This window comes from Eurosta solidaginis, chromosome 1, assembly GCF_040869045.1.
Source record: "Eurosta solidaginis isolate ZX-2024a chromosome 1, ASM4086904v1, whole genome shotgun sequence".
In the NCBI taxonomy this organism is placed as follows: Eukaryota; Metazoa; Arthropoda; class Insecta; order Diptera; family Tephritidae; genus Eurosta; species Eurosta solidaginis.
The window spans coordinates 108,446,003-108,471,627 of NC_090319.1; the positions used below are offsets into that span (position 1 = coordinate 108,446,003).

Genomic DNA, 25,625 nt, shown 5'->3' on the forward strand with positions numbered 1-25,625 from the left:
AAATCGATAAAAAATCATTTTGTTGTCATCTTCAATGTAAGATGCAAACAGCTGACTGTCTCAGTGTGTTCTCACCTCATATAATTGGTGAATTTCTTGTGATTTGGCCTTATAGAATACCAAGTCACAAAAATTGTCTCTAAAGAAAAATCTCAAATTTAGTGACTTGAGATGAGACTGAATTACAGAATCCAGCCATAAATTTCAATACGCATTATACTCAGATGTAACTGAAATATGTGTCCATGTTTCACTCTGTGCACTAATTCCATGTATTCTATGCGCGTCCACTATATATCACAACTGATTCAGCTAAATGTTATACACATAAATACAACAGAGGGTTGTGTCTCCGCTTTTCGGTACACCCTGTAGCTGTAGCTAGTTGTTTAACCACTGCCGCTAGATGGGTCTCCTAAGCATTATCTAAGCGAGGATAGGCGTTTTTTTCACGCGCAAACGAAACGTATACGCCGGTAAAAAAAACAAGGCTATTAACAAGCACATGTCCACCTTTGGCCAAAAATTACATTTTGAATGCAATGTATTCTTTTAATCAGCGCCTTTTTTTATTGATTTAATTTACATATACGATTATATAGGCGATGGAATTTTGCATTTATTTTTAAAGGGACTTGTCCTGTACTTGTGGCATTTTAATAATTAACACATTGTACCAAAAAATGTTCAACAACAAAAGTTTGACCTTGCTCTCATACGTTAGGTTAGGTTACTCCCTACTTCCGAAGAAGAATGTTTAGACCCCAGAGAGGCTAAACCAGCGCATTTGCCTGATGAAACGCAATATCTCGTTTATGTTTGCAAATTCAAGCTCCGCAAGGCACCCAAGGGAGTGTCTGTGGAGGCATCGGTACCTGGTTTTCGACAGTGCGGGACAGTGACACAGATAGTGCTCTACGCTTTCTATCTCCTCTTCGTACCTACAGCTGCGGCAGAAGTCATTTGTCTGAAGGCCCATATAGGCACCGTGAGTGCCCATGAGACAGTGACCTGTAAGAAGGCCCACTAGTGGGCTTATAGAGATACGGCTTAACAATATCACCGATTGCGATCTCGTTTCATCCAGTTTAGGCCAGATTTGCTTGGATATACTACATGTAGGTTCCATGGCCAATCTGGCGTTTGATTGATCCGTGAAAAGAGATCGCAGACAGTGTTTGCAGGTGTTTAGAGGGGGGCTGGCCCAACCTCTCATACGTACTTCTGAGTCTTTATTTCTCGAGTAAGAGAGAGTGAATTCAACATTAAGTTTTTTCGGAGCGAATTTTTGAGCACTTGGTGAATTTTTAGTCACGAACTGATAGTCCCAGTTTAGACGAAAGGGACATTGTGGATCAATACAAGTGAGTTGGCTTCATTCTCACAGGCACTCCGTAAAGTTGGGGTAACTGGAAAATCTAGGTTGCCATTGCTGTTTCGGTAGAAAACGGTCAATTAAGGTTCTGTGAAGGGACGTAAATCATTGAAACAGGGTTGTTGAAGTCACAAAGTATGGTACACAATGGAAAGGGAGACGGCTATTGACAAATCCGTACCAATTAGCTTGTTTACAAGCCAACCTAATATAAACGCACGCAAGTCATTTTCTGTCAAAAATGTCTCATGCACATACAACTTGTATGAGAGCAACTCAAATTGAATTTGCTGGGTGAAAACCTAACTCGATTTCCAATTTTTGTTCTGCGTGACATTTAGATTTGACGTTTGGGTTAGGGCAAAAAACGCCGGTTGTTTGCGTGCGCTAAAAAAACGCAGTGCTGTTTTATTAGGTTGGCTTGTTAGTCGAGCTCTCGCCCACTAATTGGGTGAAAAGAAATGTGTTGCTGACACAGTATTTTCCACATCGTGGTGATAGTTACCTATCATGCGATAGACATTGTGGATGCATAAGAAAACATTCAAAAACACCGTTCAAAGATCGAATATATACCCCACTTCAATATTCAAACATAATCGACGAATCATCTAATGAAATAAAATCAACTCTTCTGAATAACAATGACAAAATTTTGGATTTTATTAAGTTGAGGCCTAAATATAAAAAAAAAAAAATACCATTATCAACAGAAGGGACACGAATTATTATAGATCACCGAATACTCTTACTTCGAGATGGCTGATCGAGGCCTCACAGCATTTTAATGGAAACTACCTTTAAGCTAACTCGACACAATTCACGTGTTACAGATTTTCTTACAGAAAGGGCCTTTTCTTCTGGAATGGATCCATTCATTGAACGAAAATTAAGGGCATTTGAAAGGTAATCCAATACTATATTTCCCAAAATATAAGGAATTCTACGACATTATCGTTGCGTGGCCACCTTCAACCAGGTCGTCTGACTTAAATTATAAAAATTAGTTCAACCATTCTGCATCTTTAGCATTTTAAAAACACGTATTTTTTGTAGAAAATATATTTAAAGCATTATAATGACGTTTTTTTTAAAATAAATTACTTACTTATTATTAAAAGGCAAAGGCCAAAACACTCAAAAAGCCACCAAAAACGAGCGAAATTATTAAAAAAAACTGATTTCCTGTTATCTAAAACCTGCTATTAATAATAACTGAAAAGAAATATAAAGAAAATATTTGCAGTGCTTAGTGTGTCTGGTGAAAAATTTGGAAATGTGGACACGTGTCCTTTTAATAATAATCGATTCATTTGTTTTTGCTGAAAGTGCTCGGTGCTGATTAACTTTCTCTTGTTGGGTTTTCTCAAAAAAAAAAAAAAAAAAAAACAAAAAGACTAAAAAATATTTATAAAAATTTATCGTTTATATATGTATTATATTATTATAATCATAAATTATTACAAAAAAGTATTTAACTTAATAGTAAGATCCTTCGAAATCAGGATTAAGATGATTTGCAAAGATATTCTTGAATAAATTATATTCATTCAATATACAACCATACATACATACTCCTCTCCCCATATACATTTGTATATATATATATATGCTCAAATAAGAATATATTTACTTAAACATATGTAAGTAAAATGTATTGTCACAGAGGCAGTAAAAAAGAGAGTATACAAATACATATTTAAGTACATCTTATGCGAAAGAAAATATTTTTGGTCTTAATGCAGTTCGAATAATTAAATAGTAATTATTTTATTTTAAATGCGCAGATTTGGATTTGTGTAACGTATATATTTCAGTAGTGCATCGTTTTCTTCACACACGAACGGTTTTTTGTGATGGCAGGCGACGTCGTGCCAGTTTACACCATCGTTGTAAAACTGATTGAGCAAAGCAAGGCAGTTTTCGGGAGCACCGTTTTGTTTATATTCACGATTATCAGGTTGGGGCAGACCAATGCCACCGGTGGGTGACCAATCACCTTGGGAACGTTCACTTGTAGGGGCTAACTTTTGTAAGGTTGCGGTCCAGAACCAACCATTTATATTAGTAGGCTGCAAATCGGGGCGTTCACAGCCCTTGAAGTCACACAAACGACCGCTGGTCCAAATATATTTCACCTGTAATTAGAAAAAATCAAAGCATTACACGAATTGCAGTAGATATCGTATATATAAGAATTAGTCTTTGTTTGATTTTACTTTATTAAAAATCTGTGAAAATATTCGTCGGATTGTAAAAAAACCTCAACTTGTTGCCTGCACTTCAAATTATTTCAAAATGAGGAGGCGCCGCACAATGTTGCGAAGCGGCGAAAAGTTCATGGGTGGATTTTTTGATAAAACCTTACCAAACGCTGTGGGATATAGAGACTTGCGCGCTTTGAATAGTACTTCCACAAACCTGGAATTCGAGTCGATAGTTTTGGCCTCGTTTTAGCTCAAAAAAAGTAACAAAAACCAACTCAAACTCGGGTATTTTTCGTGAATGGAAATACTTACCTTAAATGAGTTTTTTAGTCTTTTTGGAAGTGTTCCCTACGTGTCAATCCTAATATTTTTGTTTATTCATCGATTAGGTGATGACTACCGTTACTTTCTAAAAGCACCAAAAACTAAATGCATTTTAATACTAAGTTGTTACCTTACAAAAGAATAATAAAGGAGCACCTAATACTATGTTCAAACAGAAAAATAAATTGAGGAAATTTCGATTTGAATTGAGTGCTGTTCATACAACTCGATTTAGCTTACACAATAGTAATTTGACAGCTGGTTGGCTCATCTCTACAGCAAGAGCATACCTTTGTTCAGACTGTCAAAATGTGCGTGTTGGTATTAGGCGAATGATATGGAATGAAAACATAAAACTTTGAAATTTTTGTGTGTTGTAAAAAATGTGTTCAATGTTTTGGTTTCATTTTGAGTTTGCCATCTTCTTTTGACAATCCCTACTCCAGTGAAATGAAAGACATAAGATCAGCTGATGAGATGAGCCAACCATATAGTTCAGCCATGCGTAAGTGACTTTTAAATATACTCGATAAACACACTTTAAAATGTTGCATTTGTAGTTTGAAACAATTTATTACGCAATTTTTTTTAAATTGGCAATTTATTATTACAATTTATTATATGACAAATTGCGTAATAAATTGCCCAAATAGTATAAATTGCCAATTTGGTGTGTGTGTGAACCTAGTATAAAGGCACAGCAGTTTTTTGATAATTTTTCGCAGGTATTGCTAACTCAAATTTAAGGGCATCATTCTGTATTGCGAACGAAAACCCAGACGAACGATTCGTCTCTCGACGATTTCCTTAAGCAATCATATTCTCTATCGCTTTCGTTAGACGTTTATGTTTCTTAAGTTATTTCAAAGGAAAACAAAAGCAATTGTCAGATGATATACATATAGCCATATCCAATTTATTTCATAAGATTATAAGCACCTTTTAAGTTTTTAAAAAATTGTATGTTATTTTGCTAAATTTTAGCAGGCCAGGAACTCTAAACTGGCTTGTTTACATTAAAATTTGAATGCATTTTAAAAAAAGAAATAGGAAATTCCAAATTTATTTAAATAAACCATGATGATATTAATAATATGATAAATATTTAGGTGCATTGTGGAAAACAAGTGTGATATCTTATCTGTCAACTGCCTCACAGGATGTTCAAGACGACTAATTTTTATCGTTTTGGCAGCGTTTTGACAAGATGTTCCATATGGCGGCGCATAGGGCCAGCTTTCATCAGCGATTGATAGAAAGAGATACAGAATGAGACAGCGATAGTCAATTAAAAATCAGGTGATCCGTTCTATTTGTAATTTAGACTTGTATGCAGAAGTTATCACACTTGTTCCACAAATCACGCACACAATTGCGCATTGCGCAAGTAAACAAAAGATCAGCTGTCTTTTATGGGCAATTTTTACGTAATTTTCCTTTAGCTCTTGTTTTTTTCTCTCTTTCTTTCATTCGCACAAGCAATCAAGTGTGACGTAGATGCGCAGGACGAAGCAATGTGAATGCGCTATCTTCTGTGTGTGATTTGTGCACTTGTTTTATCCACACTGTTTAGGCAAAGAGGATAAATACAATAAGAGGCGTCATTCGTTATTTTTTTGGCATTTACTCGATGTATACTGAGAGGTAGTCGCTACTTTTTTTTTGGGCGAGATGTTTATAAATGTCTTCTATACATTTTCGTGGAGTATTTGTGTTTATTTTTCGACTGTATTTAATTATTTAATTTAATTCTCTTCCCAAAAATCACAGTTGCACAAGGGGCCTACACGGCATGGATAAATGCGAGACAATTAAAAATGTCCCTCTCAGAAAACATTAGGCATCAATTTTTTCAATTTACAGCGAGATACTCGCCAAAAAATAACGAGTGACGGCTCTTATTGTATTTATCCTCTTTGGTTTAGGCAAAGAAGATAAATACAATAAGAGCCGTCACTCGTTATTTTTTTGTCATTTACTCGATGTATACTGAGAGGTAATCGCTACTTTTTTTTGGGCAAGATGTTTATAAATGTCTTCTATACATTTTCGTTGGGTATTTGTGTTTATTTTTCGACTGTATTTAATTAACTTATTTAATTCTCTTTCCAAAAATCACAGTTGCACAAGGGGCCTACACGGCATGGATAAATGCGAGACAATTAAAAATGTCCCTCTCAGAAAACATTCGGCATCAATTTTTTCAATTTCCAGCGAGATACTCGCCACAAAATAACGAGTGACGGCTCTTATTGTATTTATCCTCTTTGGTTTAGGTCACTGGAAACTGTACCAAGTAGCGCAACTAACAGCTGGTCGCTCAAAATTAGCACACACACACAAACATCACTAATGGCCATATTACGGAAATCTTTAGGGAAATTCAAATTAAATTTTTAAACAGACATAAAATGTTATAATTTTGGAATGTATAGCATCTAGGACACCTTAATTGCAGTAATTGAAGGAAAATTTTTGCTTATACTTAAGTATTTAATTATTTTTTCTAAATTTATCTTTAATATGATACAATGATCGAAGGTATATTGATCCAATGCAACTCTGCTCTTCCTACTGTTCTTCATTCCACTCCATTCGAGAGTCCTCTTTCACTGAATTCGAGTGCCTTCCACTCTATTCGCAACATAACCTCAATTTAAGCTGCCAAACTATATAGTAAACAATGGTTTAGGTGTTCTCATCCCGTTGACGTTTTCCCTTATTCTGGCAAGTTCGGCATGCATATTTTAGGGGACTGTCTATCATACAAAACTGCCTTTAAATTTTACTACGATCGGAGTAGATTTAACTATACTCTTAGAAATATTATAACTATAAAGCCGCTACTAGATTTGTTTAGCTAAAAAGATAAACGTTGCTTTTTGTTCCCTAAAAGAAAATGGAAACAATTTTTCAGAAAACACACTTTTTGCTGAATTTTGTACGAAAAATGAAGCAACCAAATTTAATACTTTTGTAATACAAGTAAATAGCGGAAAATCGAGCTACCGAGGTTGGCTATGCGGGATTTGGAGTCAACGCCTTCGAAAAATGTCCCTCCTTTGCAAGTCAACCTGTCGCTAAAATGTCTTTTATGACAATTCAAAATGGTCCTGGTAAGAGTGAAACAAATATTTGTGCATGAAAAGCTCATAGAATGATTGAATCCAAAAATCTGCTCATCCTAATCTTGCTGATGACCGTAGGGGTTACCGAAGCAATGTAAAACCGATTCGGGTCAAACTTTTCAAATATATAAATGTTGCTCCATGCGGGTCAGACAAAATGTGTTTTCGTCCCACTATGTTACGTGTTTTCTTTGTTTTTGTGACATCTCGCCATAGCTTATTCTCATATCTTCCGTTATTGTCAAGTAAGGATCAGCTGTTCTTGTCTTTTGTTATGATCGTTTAACATAATACAAACAGGCAAACAAACGATTTGTCTCTGACAAAACAAGCGTTAATGTTGCAATAGAAAATGAGGCCCTAAGACTCATTGTGGATAAGACAAGTGTGATAGATTCTGCGTAGACCTCAAAATTACAAATAGAACCGATAACTTGATTCATGGTGGTAAACAGTCAACACATTTTACCAAGCTTTCTCTGACGGTGCACATCTTTAAGCCCAATCAGGGATTCGCTTCCAAGTTGCGTACATGTGCCGATGCATTTGAGATCCATTAACGGGAATGGCGCCCGATAGGTTGATATCTGGATAGCAGACGCTGACACCATCGCCATCAAAAAGATGCAGACGGGAGTCTACTGCTATTGTCGGGAGTGGTCAATTGAGCGTCATAACCTTGGAAGCAACAATCAGTAAAGAGATATATGGCTGCAAACAAAGCTAAAAATTGTCAAGTGGTTATTTTGATAATTTAGCTGTTATGAAGAAATTTATTTTGCGTGGATATAATTTTGATCCCCAAACCAGTGTTGGACCCACTCAGGGTAATTTTTGAAACCACAGGTGAAGGTTGCTCATGCCGAAAGATGCGCGCAAAAGTATTATGGATTCAACCCGTAGTTCCGGAGCGATCCGGGCCATTTTTCGGTCTTTGCTATATCTTATGATAGATGTGTTTTTTTCGACATCTCCCTCGAAATTTTTAGACATGTATTAGCAGAAGACGGCCACCGTGGTGTGATGGTAGCGTGCTAGGCCTACCACACCGTATGCTCTGGGTTCACACCCCGGGCAAAATTTTAGAAATAAGGTTTTTCAATTAGAAGAAAATTTTTCTAAGCGGGGTCGCCCCTCGGCAGTGTTTTGCAAGCGCTCCGAGTGTATTTCTGCCATGAAAAGCTCTCAATGAAAACTCATCTGCTTTTCAGATGCCGTTCGGAGTCGGCATAAAACATGTAGGTCCCGTCCGGTCAATTTGTGGGAAAACCAAGAGGAGCACGACGCAAACTGGAAAAGAAGCTCGGCCTAAAATCTCTTCGGAGGTTATCGCGCCTTACATTTATTTATTTATTTTTATTAGCAGAAGACCACTAGGGTATGTTATTACCGTTAGTGTTACACCCAGTCACGTTAGCAGGAGAGGGTATGTAAAAACTGCGGATATCATGCGAAGGCTTCACTACCAAGCACTTTCATTCACGGTCGTGGACTAACATCCCCTCATGATATTATGATGGAGAACATTGTGAAGAGGACGCAAGAGCGCCTGCAATGCATATATATGCACATTATACATATGTATAAGTTGTAATTGGTGACTGCAATGCCAGAATCGAAGAATAATGCGTATTTAGCCTCGTTTTCAGAGTTTTCAGCCTCCACTAATAGGCCTCTTGCAATGCATTGATGTTGATTGTCTTTGTCGGTGCCCTAGACATGTTCTCATCCAGCATCATATTTAAACAAAAAAATGTCCACATGTCCGTCTCCGGGTACCAACAAAACCTACGAAGAAAGCTGTGAAAACATGTTTAAAACAATTGTTATCTAACTATCATTTAACGCCTCAAACAAAATTATTGTAAACAGAGTACGCCAGTAACCTCGTCCTAGAAATAACTGACGAGAGTAGACGCAAAGCTTTTTCAAAACGTTTGAACTGCGTAAAAAGGCGTTGCAATGTATTTTAAGACGTCCTTACAAGATAGTTCATCAAAAATTTTAGTATTGTAGCTTTACAATTTGCGGAGATAACACGTCATGTGAGTCTAAAAACCTTTCTTTTTTTTAGGGTGAGTGGGCGTAATCGTCAACTGAATTGCGTAAATTTTATCAAAATTTCTTTGAATTAGGAAGGGGCATAACAAATTTCATCACAGTTTCCTTAAACGTTTTCAAGATATCTCTACTGAAAGCCAATAAAAACCTGCCACCCCCACTTTTTTAGTTTTTTATGCAAATAGACTTAAATTACTTTTGAAATATCGAAGAATTATATTTATGGGATAAATTTGATATACAAAAAGGTGGCGCAGTTACATTCCGATTACACCTTTTTTGGTAGGAGCTTCACTTGTGGCCAGAATAAGTTGTATGGAAATTTACGATATCTTTATTTAAATGAATTTATTGCAAAAAGCACGTGAGTTGGTGGTACCGTCGGACAAGGTTAATTGCCTTCGCCCTATGGGTATCAGCTTTTTCAGGTATGAGATCGGAAAAAACACCAAGTGCCTTGGCTATCTCTTGATCAAAAAGCCAAAAACCAAAACTATGGCTGAGTGATGAATCATTGACAACATGATCGATGTCAGGCATACGGACTTTATAAGGTCCAAATATCGACTGCGACCATCATCTTGGGCATCAAATACTGAAAATCTATTTTTTCGCAAAAGCATGATTTGAAGGCTGATGGGAACAATGAACAAATATGCAATGAGAAAAGTTCGCGAATGACGAAAAGTTTAAAAAACGAAGAGCAGAGTGTAATTAAGTTATGGAGGTAACACTTTTTCTCATTGCTAGCAGCGAGGGAGATGGAACATATCGTAGTTAAAACTATTTTCCTATTTCCACCGAAAAAAATATTTATTGTTCATAATGATTTATTTTCTTTTCTTCTATTGGTAATCAAAAGAAATAATTTCTTAACTATAGATTGGTATCAAAAACCAACAGCCTCGGGGAGGCTTATAAACTTTCACTCACAACATGAAAAGAGAACAATTTTGAACACGGCCAACAACTTCGTCAGACGAGTTCTATCCATCAGCAACAATATTTATCACGATAAAAACTATCAAAAAGATTCTAGAAAACAACAACTTTCCCATAAAGTTAACATCGAAAATAATTCGTGATTATTATTCCCGACCCAGTGATGTAGGTAATAAAGAGACTAGAGATGCCAAAATTTACAAGTCTGCAACGTATGTCCCGAAATTATCGGAGAGAATAAAATATTCAAATATGTACAATAAAGAGAACGTGCGGTTAGCTTTCACGTATGACAACACCCTACGAAAAATTTTTAGCAACCTTAAAGATAAAATGTCAACACATGAAATATCGGATGTAGTTTACAAGATTCCTTGCAATGGCGACTGGTCCCACGTATGCGAGAAAGTATATGTGGGGACTACAAAAACAAAATTGAAGACAAGGATATCCGCACATAGATCTAATATAAAATTAAGGAACAATTTTTCAGACAACAAAATGGCTTTAACATCCCACTGCCAAGAAACAGGACATTATCCAGACTTTGACAATGTAACCACTTTAGAAGTAGAGAAAAATTATAACAAACGCTTCACTTTATAAATGCTTCATATAGTGGACACCCCTAATAATACGGGGATGAATTTGAAAATGGACATCGCGAATTGTTCTCACGTCTACCGCAACCTTATAAAAAAAACAACAAAAGCGTGTGATGCATTTTTACAGACCCGCATAAACATAAAAAGTTTTCGTCTTCGTTTCACAACAACACTGTAATGCCAAATATATATGTATGTATCGATGTACTATTCGCCGTCTAACAATTTGTTGTTTTATAGTTGTTGTTTACAATTACGGTTTTTCATTTGTTTACTCTGTTTCAAGCCAACCTAATAAAACCGCACCGCGTTTTTTTAGCGCACGCAAACAACTGGCGTTTTTTGCCCTAACCCAAATAAGCATGCGTTGCGACAATGTAAAGCATGTGTGTAAACGTCAAATCTAAATGTCACGCAGAACAAAAATTAGAAATCGAGTTAGGTTTTCACGCAGCAAATTCAATTTGAGTTGCTCTCATACAAGTTGTATGTGCATGAGACATTTTTGACAGAAAATGACTTGCGTGCGTTTGTATTAGGTTGGTTTGTTTGTTTAGATTTTTAATCGCTGTTTATTTTTATAATTGTTATGTTAAATGTTAGTGTTAAAAGCGATTTGAAGATGTAAGTGGTGTGGATGCATAAATGAATGTTTTTAATTTATTATTAAAATTACGTATTGTTTTTTGCAGTCAGTCCTGATGATGACTTCAGAGTGAAGTCGAAATATTGACAAATAATTAAAATAAACCAAATCAAATTAAAAAATTAAAATTGTTTCATTTAATCCGGCCTTGAGCTCAAAAACATAAAATATATTGTTCATAATAATTATAGAGCAACGTAAAAAATAAACGTTGACTTATAACATACTAGCGTACCCTTGCACGCTTCGCTAGGCGAAAAATTCAATGATTTGCTGAAAGGGAATAAAATTAATACGAAACAAAGGATATTCTTTGATACAATTTCATTCGAACTTTATTGCAACAATTTTTCGTAGACAACGCTTTTGGTTTTTCATCTTTCGCGTAAATGAATAATGAAAATTGTTGCTTCGATAACGTCACCCATTAGCTTCTTCACAGCGAGTCTGGTACCGTTGATCATGGCACCTCCAAAGACTGTTTGGCTTCCTCTTAGATCTGTCAAAGATTTCTTGCGTGCCATAGTACACTCGTCCCATACGATGAGCTTACATACTTTAAGAACTTTTGCCATTCCAGATGTTTTCGAAATATTACATGCTCGTGTTTCATTTACCTGCATATTCAAAATAAAAAAAAAATAATGCAGAATGTGCTGTGCGACCGCTTTCCAGTAATGTAGCCGCAATGCCGGAAGAAGCGAGAGCCAATGCAACGTTATTATCTGATGGAATTCTTGCTAATATCAATGAAATCAAAAAGGTCTTGCCTGTTCCCCCAGGAGCATCCAAGAAAAACAATCCACCAGTTCCATTGCTAACATTATTCATGATTGTAACATAAACATGTTGCTGTTGGTCTTTCAATTTCGTTAAATTTGATGTTACAAATGTGTTTAGTTCATTACAATCATAATGGTATTCATGCTCCAGTTCTCAATTGAACATATCATGCATTAGACGATTTGCTGCTGGCCATAGTGTACAAGTACAAGTGTGTTGACTTATCTGTCAAGCATTCTGACAGGCACTCGCTGGATTCGGAATGACAGCGAATTCAAAATGGATACCATTACCGAGTGCGCCGAATGATTGAAAAATTGAAAAAGTCGATACGATTGGTAGTCAAAAATGTTGTCGTTGAGACCAAAAATGCGACTCTAGACCTGAGATTTCCATCAGGTGAGCGAGGCTGTTTGTAGTTTTGACGTTTATCGCTTAGTGAACACACTTGTATAGGTACACTATGCTGCTGGCATGCCCAATTGTACTAACGATTTGTTTGACATCGACAAACAACTGTCGTAAATCCTTATCAATGTTTCATTGTAAATTTCCAATGTGAATTCCAACTCATACTATTTCGACGCATTTGGTTTAAAATATCATCTGCCATATAATCTTTGAAATTATTCCATAATTGCAATGGATTAGATGGGGAGCACATCGCAATTATTATCGAAAATAATGTTCGTATTTGATGTGAACTGGCTATTACAGTTGAAACAGCAAACGTATCTTCCCAATGTTTATCACCCTCCAACAAATTTAATTGTTGACATGCTTCACAATATATAGGGCACAATTCATCATTAATTGTTCTTAAAGCTTGGAATGATGTTTGGCCATGAACATCAATTAACAACAATCGCAAGTAAAAACACTCGGCATTATTTGGATGAACTGCATAAATGCGTCCTAATGCATCTGTTGAGAACACATTAGGATGACCTTGAACTGGTTTTCCTTGTTTTCGCCTTTGAAATGTTTTCCTGGATTTATCCCATGTGAAATATTGTGGCACTTCTGCATATATCAATGTTATTGCAAAATCGTCCGATTGACATAAATAAAAAGAGGCAGTCAAAGTTGTAGATGGTGCACTTTCAGGAGTACAATAAAGGCATTGGCCATTTTCAAGGTGAACCGCTAAATGAACGACTGTTGGATGTCTTTCGTGTATTGGGAATGAAAAAATTCGCCATATCGCTTCGTTACTGCTTATATAACGCCCCATTTGATATTTTTTAATCTCGTCGTTGTCATTTTGAACTACACCGAATACAGCCATATCGCTTCCTTTATTTACATATTTGCAAATGTATTTAATTGATTTAACGGAATTACAGTATTCCACGTTAATATGCGCTTTGAATGTTTTAGACAACAATGGACAATACGGAACAATCCAACCATTGTTAACTTCAACATTTTTATTTCCCATCTAAATTATCGTTGATTTACCATTGTCATCAGTGGATCGACGACGATATGCCGGATATCCATCGTCACCTGTGGTTGTCGCTTCGAACATTTCCCATCAATCATGCAAGGTCCATGTATCATGTTTTTTGTGACGACTTCGAACAAATCTGGTTCAATTGTTTGATCCGGTATTGCAGCTGATATCACACTATCAATTTGATCCGGTGTAATTTAATCAACCAACCAAATCAAAATGTGTGCGTGCGATAATCCCCGCTTTTGCCATTCAACGGAATACATATAACAACGCAACTCTCCAACCACTCTATGTTTGACAATAAAGTCCATAAGTGATTTTATTTTTAGTTTGAAAATACGTGCAGTTATGTCGTGTTGATCAATTGGGGATTGGCCAGGAAACAAATGGTCTTTGATTTCACTCCATTGCGGATTGCATGTAAAAGTAATAAACAGATCCACATTCACATTTCCATCGTTATTCACTGCATCCCGTAAGTGAATGTATTCCTCGGACCGTAACTTAGTCTGGTTGAATTTGATATAGTTTAAGCGCTCGGTCTCAATTTTTGCATACATACCCACGACAAATTGGTGGAACAATCTTCTGTATTTCAGAATATGAGATTCTTCATTTTCACGAATCATTAATCGATATGAATAATAATTCATAGCGCTAACTTTTTTATTCGTTTCTGCGCCTGGATTAAAGAAAATCACATTTGTAAGATTATTATCATAAGTGAATATTTTTGATGTGTAATCATCTTTGCTCACGATATGGGGGAATTTTGAATTTAAGATGTACACGTAAGATATAAGATGTAAGATATAAGATGTAAGGTATGGGTGTGTATGGGTATGTATATGGAGGATGGTATGGATATGTGATACTTCATTTTCACGAATCATTAATCGATACGAATAATAATTCACAGCGCTAACTTTTTTATTCGTTTCTGCGCCTGAATTAAAAAAATCACTTTTGGGAGATTGTTATTATCATATGTGAATATTGATACCAGTGTTGCCAGGTGATGAAAAAAAAAGAAGTTACATTGGCAAAAAAAAAGGTTAGAAAAAGCTAAATTTAGAAAAAAAAGCAGCTAAAAAAAGGCCAAACATTTTTTTGGTTAATTCATTAAATTTTTTTTTTATATTTTAGTTTACACATTTGAAAATAAAAACTTATAAAAATAACTTCTAGTTTCAAAACATATCACGCACATTTTCCTTGACTAGCACATGGAATTACTTTAAATGATTGCATATGTGTATATACAAAAAAAAATATTACAAACTAATTATTTATATAAAATATTCCCCGTCTGAAGAATCAGAAGAGCTTAGGTCAGCGTATAAAGTTTGGCTATTTACCATAGATATGAGATCATCGGTAATTTCAAAATCATTACAACATTTAGATAAGCGTTTTAACGAGCATCTAATATTAAGCAGCGCATTAAACATTTTAATTTTTAGTTTGTTCCTTAATTTAGTTTTAAGAATTTTCATGCCACTAAAAATTCTTTCAACCTCCGCGTTATTGAGTGGTAATACTAAAAAACTAAATATGAATTCGACAAGTTCTAAAAAAGGAGGTTCGTTTAATGCATTTTTATGTTCTCGGACTTCGGACCAAAATTCCATGGTGGAGTGTACAATTTTCCATTGTACAGTTATAAGTTTTCGCCACTGCAGCTCTATTAATGCTATTTGACTTGAAGAATAACTACACTTCTCTTTTTCAAAGTAAGAAAATACATCTGGCTTTGAAACTTTCAACGAATTTTCAGCAGAAAAAGAATTAATCTTTTGTAGAGAACTCATATTATTAGGTATTAGGTGTTCACAGCAACTATTGAAATTATTTTATTTTAGAAATTATTAAAAATACATTCGGAGTAAAAAAGGCTAGAAAAAAGTCACGGAGCTAAATCCAAAATTTCGAGGCTAAAGGCAAAAACAAAAGGCTAAATCTAGCCTCGAAAAGGCTAACCTGGCAACACTGATTGATACCTATAATGTTAAAACACACCTAAGGTTATCCTGATCCAATATGGGCAATATCTCGAGACCCTACACTCAAAGAAAAAATCGTTCTAAAACTAACGAAACACGTTCAAAATTAAGAACATTCGTTGACAAAAGTCTGTTAAGTACGTTTTTTCTTAACTCGTGACCGATGGGCTTGTTTTAAGAACGGTTTTTCCAAGCACACCGTTCGTATTTTATGACCAGTTTGGTATTTATGTGTGAGCCTTCTGTGCTCATTTCAAGCACTATTTGGGCTTGATTTAAGATTTTCCGTTCTCGCGCTTCGAGAACAATTTGTGGTCGATTTAACATTTTTAGGTCTCAATTCTTGAACGGTTTGGGCTTGACCTTTGGGGAGAGTGGGGAAAATAATTTTTTTTAGTAGCACCCATTCATTTATTTTTTTTTATTAATAAATAATTTGTTGCCATTAATAAAAAATATTAATAACAAAACAAATTATTATTAAAATTCCAAAAGGTTTGAAAAAACGAATAATATGTATTTTTTATATATTTCTCTTATCGAGAAATTTTTCTTATTTGATGATGTAATTTGAATATATATTTAAAACATTTCATAACAAGGTTGAGAATTATCTGTGCATATGTGAATGGAGCTGAACGAAAAATAAGATTTAAAAAATAGAATATAAAAAAATTTTTTAAAAAAACTTCAGAGTTTGACGGCCATCGAACTCGCGCCACACGATCGCAACCGCAACATCATAACCGCTGGGCCACTACAACTGCTTCATAGCTTGTGCCAAATGCTGCATTTAACATTGTAGTGCACACACACGAATTGTACCGTTTCTTTTTTCTTAAACTTAATTTAAGAACATTGTTCTCATTAATAGAATGTTTGTTCATATTTTAAGACCAGCCGTTCTCTTTTCAAGAAAATGGTTGTCAGTTCAAGAACAAGGTTGTTGTTTTGAGAACAGGTCGTTCGTTTTTCAAGAACAAAAAAGGAAGAACATAAAAAGCTTGAATTGAGTCCGGTGGTGCTGGATTTTAGAACGGTGTTTTTCTCTGAGTGTAGTCACCCAGATGTATGAAAATTACCCTCTTCTAAAGAACTCATCAACAGCTTTCATTTGATATCCATATTGTATAAACACATTCTAGGGGTATCTGGGTCCACGTTTTGGCCTATATCTCAAGACCCTAGTCACCCAGGGGAACGAAAAATTATCATGTACTAAAGCTCTCATCAACAGCTTTCATTTGATATCCATATTGTATAAACACATTCTTGGGGTACCCGGGTTCACACTTTTGCCCATATCTCGAGACCCTAGTCACCTAGGGGTACAAAAAGTACCCCATATTAAAGTACTTATCGGAAGCTTCCATTTGATACCCATATTATACAAACACATTGTAGGGTTATCCGGGTCCACGTTTTGACCTATATCTCAAGACCCTAGAAATTAAAAAAAATTTTTTTTGCTAAAAACCTTCCCCTATTTGATCCCTATAATATGAAAAAAGAACGAATAAAATTGGCCTCGTATCGGCCCCAAAAAATGGATAGGAACGAACATCATTTCATTTTTATATATGTATATAGATATGTATATATGTAATACCAAAGTGATTTTCACAAAGTGTGATTGACAGTTGAATATGATTCTCTGGTAAGGGATTATTATGTCAAACAAATGAATTAACCCTATGTAGTGTATCAAGCATTTTATCACTTCCGTTTTTTTTTTGTATTCTGTGTGAAAGCAAAATTTTTGACTAAAAAAATGTATATGGTAACTTCAAAAGTCGACTTAATAAAGCCAAACACGCAAACTACACCTGACGCCGATTGGTCGCACCAGGGGAATTGAAATCGATTTCAACCTGGTTTTTCCAGCGGCGGGGGGCCGCCTTCGTCTTGTTTTATAAACGGGTTCCGATAAAAATACTGTCTTAGCTGGAGCATCATCTTTCATTCGCATAACATGGCCTAGCCAGTGTAGCCGCTGTGTTTTAATTCCCTGAACTATGTCGATGTCTGCGTAAAGCCCGTACAGCTCATCATTAACTCCTCCTCAGTACTCGCCATCGCCAAGGCATAGAGGTCCGTAATTCTTTGGAAGATCTTTTCTGTCGAATATTCTCATAGCCACCTGAACTGATGTTGAAATGGTCCATGCTTCTGCACCATATAGAACGACGGGCACGATAGGTGATTAGTAGGACAAGATTTTCGTTTGCCAAGAGAGGAATTTACTTTTCAATTGCCTACCTAGTCCAAAGTAGCTTTTATGAAGATTAATGGATATGGGAGATTTAAATTTGCAAACTGTTAAGTCTACTATTTATGGTAATTTCCGTTAAAAAAAAAAACATAGAACTTTTTTTGCACCGAACACGAATTTTTCGTTGTTGTTGTATTAACAGTGCTTTGTAATAACAGCGAATTTTCTAGTATTGTGGATTTTATTAGACAAATGGAATAGAAGTGAATTGTGGCAAAATTAGTTTGCCTTTCATCTAAGTTAACTTAAATCATGCAAAGCTTAAACAGTCATTCAAATCACCGGTGGAACTCACTGCAATTTGAAAATCACAGTAGCGCATTTGGCATCGATTGTAAAATCACAGTTTTGCTCAACACAACTAATTCCTATTCATGTTTTCAGAAGAGTTAAGAAACGAACCCTAATTCAAAGTTTCTAGGTAAGTAATGTATATGAAACTAAAATGGCTGTATATTTAAAGCAAGAAGTATATATGCATATATGTAAGTTTGGCCATTTAAAAAGCTTACGCGGACTGACTTTACTTTAGTTATTGTTGCATACTGGGGAATATATTATAATATAATATATTATAATATAATATATTATAACCATAAAAGTGATGTTGACATCGAATTCGATAGCGAGTATGTTTGAACCACCATGAATATAAAAGGGAAATGTGAATAGAATTTATAATGCATACACAAATTTGTGACGTTTTCATTACCACGACCAGCCAAATGCATGAGAGAGCAATAGCTTTTTAGGCCTAAAGCTGTGAACAAAATGACAACTTCTCATAAGTCAAATAACAAAAAAAAAAACAAAAATGGGCATAAGACAACAAGCATAGTTGTGTACTCGAAATGAAATTTCGTAGCTGACGACACAAAATATGCTAAATCCATTCAACGAAATTAAAAAAAAAAACGACGGAGAGACTCAGTTCAATGAAATCGTTGAAATTTCAAAAAGTTTCCTTATTTTTAAAATGGCAGCTTCTCACAATTTTTTGGACTTATCAGATTTTATTTGAAGTAATTTTTAACGTTTCTGGACAACAAATATGCCCTTTTTTATAAACATGTGCAGGAATCGGTCCCCATTCCATCAGTATTCAAAGTCGTTTTGAATGAAAAGTGGAGTCAGCAGCTTTTATCGCGGCGTCGACGATATGTTGGTTACAATGGAAAATATTTCAGTCAACTCGGTGCAATGGAAAGTAGCGGAATAAAATTGTATATATGCAAAATAAATTTATCAATAAAATAAACGCAAAAATTGTAGCACATAAGTTCTTCATGTCGGCAATACGAAAATTAACTCTTTCAAAATGTTGAAAGCAAACAAACTCCTTCGGCCTATGGCTGACGAAAACTAGCAATTTCGTTTTGTGGGTGTCGAAATCCAGCAATTTTACTTTGAGGCTGACTGGTAAAAGTAAAAAACCCTTGGGATATTTTGGTTAACAACGAGGTTCTGATGTATAATCAGTGACATGTAATAGTGTCAATGGAACTACAGCGTTATCGATTACAGGACGAATAGGCTACCTGGTTCCGTATCTGCGCTTCGAAGGGGCTATTAGAGCCACAATAGAGGTGGGTGGTTGGCGAAAGGGTGCCCAATTGGCGGACGAGATGATAAACGTGTACAGCGATGGTTACAAAGTAGTGGAGGGAGTAGGGTGGGCGGTATATTGTGCTGATCCGGCAGAAGTAGTAGCCGTAACCAAAGCAGTAGAAACAGCTTAGACAGCTGCCGTATACACTTTTATATTGACAGCCAAGCAGCAAGGCGATATTCTCGCATAGCACGACATCTAAAAGTGTGTTAGAGTTGCAGGAAGTGCAGGTTGGAGGAGAAAACGATCGAGCACGCTTGCCAGGCTAAAACTCTACCTATTAGGAGTGATACAGTTGTTATATCTAGAGCCAGCAAGTGGAATAGGTCCTAGAAAGCTTCTAGAATTTGCCAAGAGGGCGGATGTATTTTATAACTTAGGTCCTGGTTTTTGATAAAGTTGTTCAGTTTGATCGTTAAATAAACTGCTGGTAACACTACGGATTAATTCAGCCTCTGTGAGGTCCTCATGGAGCAACTTAACCTAGCGTCAATTGACATTAGTTCTTTTTGGAAAGGGAAATGATGTCAATGATACAAACTCCAAACCTGAAAGAGAACTAATGTTAATTGACTTTAGGACGCAAAGAGGAGCTAGGAGTAATAAGAATGTGAATTGTGTTGCGGTTGTTAGACCGTTTAAAAAGTACTGTGGTTGGTGTATCTGGCGTTGAGTCGGTCAAATTTATATTTTATATTAAGATACGCTTTTAAGATTATTATTCGCACTAATCTCCAAAATTATTAAAAAACGAAGAAACGCCGCAAGCGAAAATATGGTATTAAAAATCGCGCGATTTTTAAATCCAAATTTTCTATTCATATTACGATACGATATCAATATATTTTTTGGAATTCATATTCGTATATATATTTATATTTATAATTCAATGGCAGAAGTTTAGTCACTAAATTGACAATTTTATAATTTAATTCAAGGATTAGATACATTTTCTCTATAGTAAGAAACAATACGTTACTTAAACAAAGAGCTGAGCATTGCAAAATCAAGATCTTGTGAGAGGGGCAAAGCTAAGGTTATTTTTTCTCAAAACTTCAATGTACATATAATGCATTATGAGGGCGTAGAAATCTATTAGGAACATGAAAATTTAACTGCCCAACAGACCAGTGTCATCTATGGTACCCGAGATAATATCATAAATAACCATTAAAAGTTGTACCTGGCGTCTGATATTAATTTCCAAAGCGGCGCCTTTTTTCAACTTTCGAAAAAATATATTAGTGTCATATCATAATATGCAATTCTTACTTTCACAAATCCTTTTCTCTTCAATATTTCTTTTTAAATTGCTAATACTTTTGCAGTATAATGATTTATATTTGATTTTTAGCTATATATAAATGAATACAGGGCGCGATAACCTACGAAGAGATTTTTTAGACCGAGCTTCTCTTCCAAATTAGCGTCTAGTGTTCCTTTTAATTTTTCCTACAAATTGGCGGGACGGGACCTTTAGGTTTCACGCCGACCTCGAACGGCATCTACAAGGCAGATGTGTTTTTACTGAGTTTCATAGTAGAAATACACTTGGAGATTTCGCCAAACAACTGCACCGCTTAGAAAAACACTGTTTTCTTTTTGAAAAAGCTAAGTTTATAAGTTTTTGATGCTGCTTTGTCTGGGGATGGAACCGAGGATCTTCGGTGCGGTAGGCGGAGAACGCCCCACGGCGAGATTTTTATTTGAAAACATGAATATTTGCTGCTTCATTTTGAATGAATTAAAAAAATTGTTTAGAAAAAAATATTAAGGAAATGTCAAAAAGTCACATGAAGAGAGTTGCCGTGTGTAAATGGAATGCGAACAACAAAAAAGAAATTGCCGATAGAGAGCAATAAAAATATTCGTTTATAAGCTCGGTCAAATGCTACTTTCGTTTTGTGAATATACAGTAAAATCTCGAAAAGTTAACCAAAAAAGACCCAAGAACTTTTTACTTCTCCAATTTGGAAAAATACAGTAATAAACATAATTTTATTGAATTATTATTATTTGGTTACTGCTTCGAAAATTTCATCATATTGTTTTATTATTAAAAGTTTTATAAATCGTAATTCAACTTTTTTATTTTTTTCCGGTTTCTTTCAAGTGCAGAAACTTTTAACCATGAGTAAACTTTTCATAGCGCTACGTGGTTGCTTAAGTTTGGTTATCCTAGCCAGGCGATTAATTTTCTTGAGGGTTGACTTTTGCGCGATTCAACTGTACTTACAAACTTACTCATACATTTTTACATAAATATGTATCGATAATTACAGTTAAATCATTTGTGACTTTGTTACATGAAATGTGCGTTAGCCTTATGGCTGAACCACAATGCGGTTGTTCATATGGATGCGTCCAAAGCAATCTTATGCATTCCAGTAACATCGCCACAATCAACAAATATGTTGCCTTTGTAAATATAAAAGAACTTCAGACTTGCCAATTGAGGTTTATTTTGCCTTGCCCATTCACATACAAAATAGCGCGAAGCACTGTTGTAAACATTCTCACTATACAAGAAAAATTTTTGCTAACATATGTATTTTGTGTTCTATACATTTTTTAAATTGCAGTTTTTAACTGTGAAAATTTTTAGAAAAGTATCAACATGTGGGAAAAATAATTTCACTTGCAAAGTGTGAAAGCACTCTTAGCCAAATGAAATGTCAAATTCTTCTTCATTTGCTTTGCTTGCGACAAAAGTTGAAAGATTGCTACTTTTTCATGGCACTAGTGTCGCAATCTACTCATAATGCATAAGATTGCGTTAAACGCATGTATATGAAAAACTGCTTATGTGACGAGGATTTTTCAACTGTTTCTAAACTAAAGTAACGTATCTATAAAAAACAGTGTTCGCTGAGAGCGCCCATTGTTTATCCGTTCATGTACATATATTGAGTTAATCGCAAAGTACCCTGCAAAAAACGTGATTAGTCTAGGATGAGTCCGGGATGAGGCGCAAAGGAGAATGCGACTAATGCCAGTTTGGATCTCTTTGTGTGCATTGAACTGTTTCCTTTTGTATGAGCATGCCCTATGAAGAGACTAATTTTACCCATTCATACCCGAATTTTAACGATAGGACTAATCCCCTTTGTACCCATATGAGAACGAAGGAAGTTTAATCTCTTTTCTCATCAAAAAGTGTTCGTTTTCGTATGGTAAGAGATTATGTCCATTTTAAAAGTAATATTAAAACTTGCAAAAAATTGTAAGATACATCTACATGTAAAAAAATTATTAAGTCGCCAAATCATTCCAAGAGATATGGGTCGACGATAATGGAACATATGGTCCAAGTCATTTAGGTTCGGTATAGGGCTCCGCATTTTTTTAAATAATTCGATTCAATCACCTAGAACCTTTTTTATTTAAATCACTTCGTTGCCCCTTTTATATGTTTCTTAAAATCGGCTACATTGAGTTTAACCGGACTAATCCCAACTGTACCCAAAAGGCACACGCGGGGATCAATTATGCCCCGATGTAGACAAAAGAGATCAATGGGAGACCGCTCTCTTTGGGAATAAGGCGCACTATTTTTTGCAGGGTATATACAAATATTTGTATGTATATCCAAATATTTGTTAAGCACTTTCTCTTAAGAGGCATACAGCGAATAGGCGACAAAAGCTTAGACAATAAAAAGTGTGATAAAAATGGTACTCAACTAAAGGGTCAACAAAAAATTGCGTTTTTTACTGCGGAAATGTGTAACTACAGGGGATGGCAAAATCATTACTAGTTTGTTCAATACTTTTTAAGTCAAAACTTACGCGTCAATCCGTAGGGAAAATTAAATATTTTGCTTTATAAAATATGTACAGAAATAAGTAAGGAAGGCTAAGTTCGGGTGTAACCGAACATTACATACTCAGCTGAGAGCTTAGCTGCGTTGATTTCGTAGGGCTTCGTAAATGGTTTATAAGTGGTTTTTAATTCCATATCACATACGTTTGGGAAATATCGACCAAATTGTAGACCAAGGGTGACGTTTTTTGGAACGATTTTCCTTCATCCTTTGTCAAATAAGGGAAAATCACCATGTAATAAAATGAACCCAGGGTAACCCTGAAATGTGTTTGTATGACATGGGTATCAAATGAAGGACATAAAAGAATATTTTAAAAGAAATGGGGCCTTAGTGCGTGATGGTAGCGTACTCCGCCTACCACACCGTATGCCCTGGGTTCGCACCCCGGGCAAAGCAACATCAAAATTTAGAAATAAGGTTTTTAAATTAGAAGAAAATTTGTCTAAGCGGGGTCGCCCCTCGGCAGTGTTTGGCAAGCGCTCCGGGTGTATTTCTGCCATGAAAAGCTCTCAGTGAAAACTCATCTGCCTTGCAGATGCCGTTCGGAGTCGGCATAAAATCATGTAGGTCCCGTCCGGCCAATTTGTAGGGAAAATGAAGAGGAGCACGACGCAAATTGGAAGAGAAGCTCGGCCTTAGATCTCTTCGGAGGTTATCGCGCCTTACATTTATTTTTTTATTTTTTAATGGGGCCTTAGTTCTATGGTTGGACGCCTTTTCGAGATATCGCCATAAAGGTGGACTAGGGGTGACTCTAGAATGTGTTTGTACTATATGGGTATAAAATGAAGGCATTAGAGAATATTTTTTAGTTGTATATGTGAAAGCGTTTTCAAAATATCGACCAAAATGTGGACCAAGGTGACCCAGAACATCATCTGTCGGGTACCGCTAATTTATTTATATATGTAATACCACGAACAGTATTCCTGCCATGATTCAAAGGGCTTTAGATTTCGCTCTGCAGAACTTTTTCATTTTCTTCTACTTAATATGATAGGTCTCCCGCTCATTTTACAAAGTTTTTCTAAAGTTATATTTTGCGTCAAAAAACCAATCCAATCACCATGTTTCATCCCTTTTTTCGTATCTGGTATAGAATTATGGCATTTTTTTTCATTTTTCGAAATTTTCGATATCGAAAAAGTGGGCGTGTTCATAGTCGGATTTCGCCCATTTTTAATACCAAGATAAAGTGAGTTCAGATAAGTACGTGAACTAAGTTTAGTAAAGACATACCCATTTTTGCTCAAGTTATCGTGTTAACGGCCGAGCCGAAGGACAGAAGGTCGACTGTGTATAAAAACTAGGCGTGGCTTCAACCAATTTCGCCCATTTTCACAAAAAACAGTTATTGTCATAAAAGCTATGGCCTCTATGCCCTTACCAAATTTCACAAGGATTGGTAAATTTTTGTTCGACTTATGGCATTAAAAGTATTTTAGACAAATTAAATGAAAAAGGGCGGGGCCGGCCATAGTTCTACAGGTGGACGCCTTTTCGAGATATCGCCATAAAGGTGGACCAGGGGCGACTCTAGAGTTTGTTTGTACAATATGGTGTCAAATGAAAGGTGTTAATGAGTATTTTAAAAGAGCGTAGGCCTTAGTTCTATAGGTGGACGCCTTTTCGAGATATCGCCATAAAGGTGGACCAGGGGCGACTCTAGAATTTGTTTGTACGATATGGTGTCAAATGAAAGATGGTTATGAGTATTTTAAAAGGGAGTGGGCCATAGTTCTACAGGTGGACGCCTTTTCGAGATATCGCCATAAAGGTGGACCAGGGGCGACTCTAGAGTTTGTTTGTACAATATGGTGTCAAATGAAAGGTGTTAATGAGTATTTTAAAAGAGCGTAGGCCTTAGTTCTATAGGTGGACGCCTTTTCGAGATATCGCCATAAAGGTGGACCAGGGGCGACTCTAGAATTTGTTTGTACGATATGGTGTCAAATGAAAGATGGTTATGAGTATTTTAAAAGGGAGTGGGCCATAGTTCTACAGGTGGACGCCTTTTCGAGATATCGCCATAAAGGTGGACCAGGGGCGACTCTAGAGTTTGTTTGTACAATATGGTGTCAAATGAAAGGTGTTAATGAGTATTTTAAAAGAGCGTAGGCCTTAGTTCTATAGGTGGACGCCTTTTCGAGATATCGCCATAAAGGTGGACCAGGGGCGACTCTAGAGTTTGTTTGTACGATATGGTGTCAAATGAAAGATGGTTATGAGTATTTTAAAAGGGCGTGGGCCTTAGTTCTACAGGTGGACGCCTTTTCGAGATATCGCCATAAAGGTGGACCAGGGGCGACTCTAGAGTTTGTTTGTACGATATGGTGTCAAATGAAAGACGGTTATGAGTATTTTAAAAGAGAGTGGGCCATAGTT

At 35.9% G+C, this 25,625-nt stretch overlaps 1 protein-coding gene across 1 annotated transcript in view; it reads right to left on the reverse strand.

Annotated features, from left to right (window-relative positions):
• Window positions 1-2,780: 2,780 nt before the first annotated feature.
• Window positions 2,781-25,625, reverse strand: part of LOC137236709 (uncharacterized) — an 89,930-nt gene continuing 67,085 nt past the window's right edge. The window contains exon 3 of the mRNA XM_067759640.1: window positions 2,781-3,513. Within this exon, the coding sequence (XP_067615741.1) occupies window positions 3,151-3,513 (363 nt within the window). The 3' untranslated portion in view covers window positions 2,781-3,150. The remainder of the gene's footprint in view (window positions 3,514-25,625) is intronic.